The 1,851-nt window shown below is 37.4% G+C and overlaps 1 protein-coding gene across 2 annotated transcripts in view; it reads left to right on the forward strand.

The window, feature by feature from the left end:
* The window catches only part of HSPD1 (heat shock protein family D (Hsp60) member 1), an 11,989-nt gene extending 11,438 nt beyond the window's left edge, over positions 1-551 (forward strand). For both annotated transcript variants that reach the window (XM_072418818.1, XM_072418817.1), the window contains exon 12: positions 8-551. In XM_072418818.1, the coding sequence (XP_072274919.1) occupies positions 8-166 (159 nt within the window). In that variant the 3' untranslated portion in view covers positions 167-551. The remainder of the gene's footprint in view (positions 1-7) is intronic.
* The last annotated feature ends 1,300 nt before the right edge of the window (positions 552-1,851 follow it).

Raw genomic sequence — 1,851 nt, forward strand, 5'->3', positions numbered from 1 at the left:
CCCATAGGTTGTACGGACTGCTTTAATGGATGCAGCAGGTGTAGCTTCTCTTTTATCAACCGCAGAAGCAGTAGTAACTGAATTACCAAAAGAAGAGAAGGATGCTGGCATGGGTGGCATGGGTGGTATGGGTGGAATGGGAGGAATGGGAGGCGGAATGTTCTAAAGGACTCTTGAATTGAATAGAGAGCTGTTTACTGACTGTGCAGCACCTACAGTTGTCCGGAAGCCATGAAGGCCAAAAGATTTGTAAAAGCCGGCAAAGAAGTGGAAATTATGCATTTTCTGTCTCGTCATCATCATGCCTTTTGCATAATTTATTTCAGATTCATCTTTGTACATTCCTTAGGTGTCTGTACTTTTTGCAATTGACAATATTGTAAGTTCTTTGTTTTTTTGTTTTGTTTTTTAATAAATTTTTCAACAGTGATACTTGTAATATTGCAAAGCTGTAGAATAACACATGTCCATTCTTTTTTTGTTTTGCAGAAACTATTTCCCTTAGTGTAATATAATCCCTAAATAAAAAAAACAAATAGCGCTTTAACAAATTATTCTAAAATGCTTGAATATTTGCATATTGTTTTTTTTTTTTCCTTTTTAACCAACATTAATCTAAGATGTTCCCAGGACTGATATTCATAAACATAGTAGGTACTGTACATAATACAAAATTATCTGTGTAGTGCTATCCTGAAATATCGGTAACGGATTGGATTTGTGTTTTACTGGCACCTTGCATGTATTTTAAGGGGACTAGGGCCACTAACGAGCGCCAACTTTTGATTTTTGTCATACTCAAAGGCTGGAACTCATTTCTGCACTTTGAACAGCAAATAGGACCCAAAGAAGGACCTTTTAACTTAATGAATACTAATTTTGCCTTAATGGTTCTATTTATGACATGGTGAAATGCATCAGTTCCCAGTGTGCTTATGTCCACTTTCAAGCCCTTAAAATGGCTAGTGTCATATGTGGTCACTAGGATAAATATCTTCTATTTATATAGTACCAATTGTTTTTTTTTTTTTTTACATTGCACATTACAAAGTATATAGTAATGTCAAACTGCAGATCTAAATACAAAGCTAAATATCAGTCTTCAGCTGTAAATAGGTGGTAGTATTTTGTTCTATAGATTTTTTTTTTTTTTTGGTTCAAACAAATTGTGGATTAATTCTACATTTTTAAGATCTTTCGATGGAATGGAAATGGATCAGAATAGGATTGGCCAACCGTTTTAATGCAGGGGCCAGACTGCATAATTTCTAACACCAACAGGGTCAAATACAGTACCACAAAAAGTAGTGGGGAAGAGGATGAAAAATAAATGCTTGGTATTTTGCATTTGAGTACAAGTGGTCTAGAAACCATGATCTACAGCAGTGTTTGTCAACCAGGGTTCTGTGGTGCCTGGGGTTCCCTTAAACAATGAGTAGTTTGTGCCTCTCTGGTTACCAACCACCAATGATCTCGGCTGTTCATAAGGATGGCAATCTTCACCACTTGCTAATGTACTGTGAGCTGTAGATATAGTAATTATTGCAGGGGGTCTCCAAGACCTAAATATGAATATTTTATTCTTCCACTATGTTAAAAAAGTGAAGAGGCTTAGTTATGAAACATGGGTGAGAATCTGGTGTGTGTACAGTGCTTGTCATTCGTCATTCATGGATCTGTCCTGGCGCATCCACAAACAATGAACAATGAAAGGGAAGGGGAGAGCACAGTGGGGTGCCATTCTGTCGTTCTCCCCCTCACCTCTCCATAGAGCAGAACGGTGCTGTACGTACAACTGTTCATGCATCCTGGCTGACAATTATTGCTCGTCTGTACCTATCCTAAGATTTT

The sequence above is a fragment of the Pyxicephalus adspersus genome, chromosome 7 (assembly GCF_032062135.1).
Source record: "Pyxicephalus adspersus chromosome 7, UCB_Pads_2.0, whole genome shotgun sequence".
Classification (NCBI taxonomy): domain Eukaryota; kingdom Metazoa; phylum Chordata; class Amphibia; order Anura; family Pyxicephalidae; genus Pyxicephalus; species Pyxicephalus adspersus.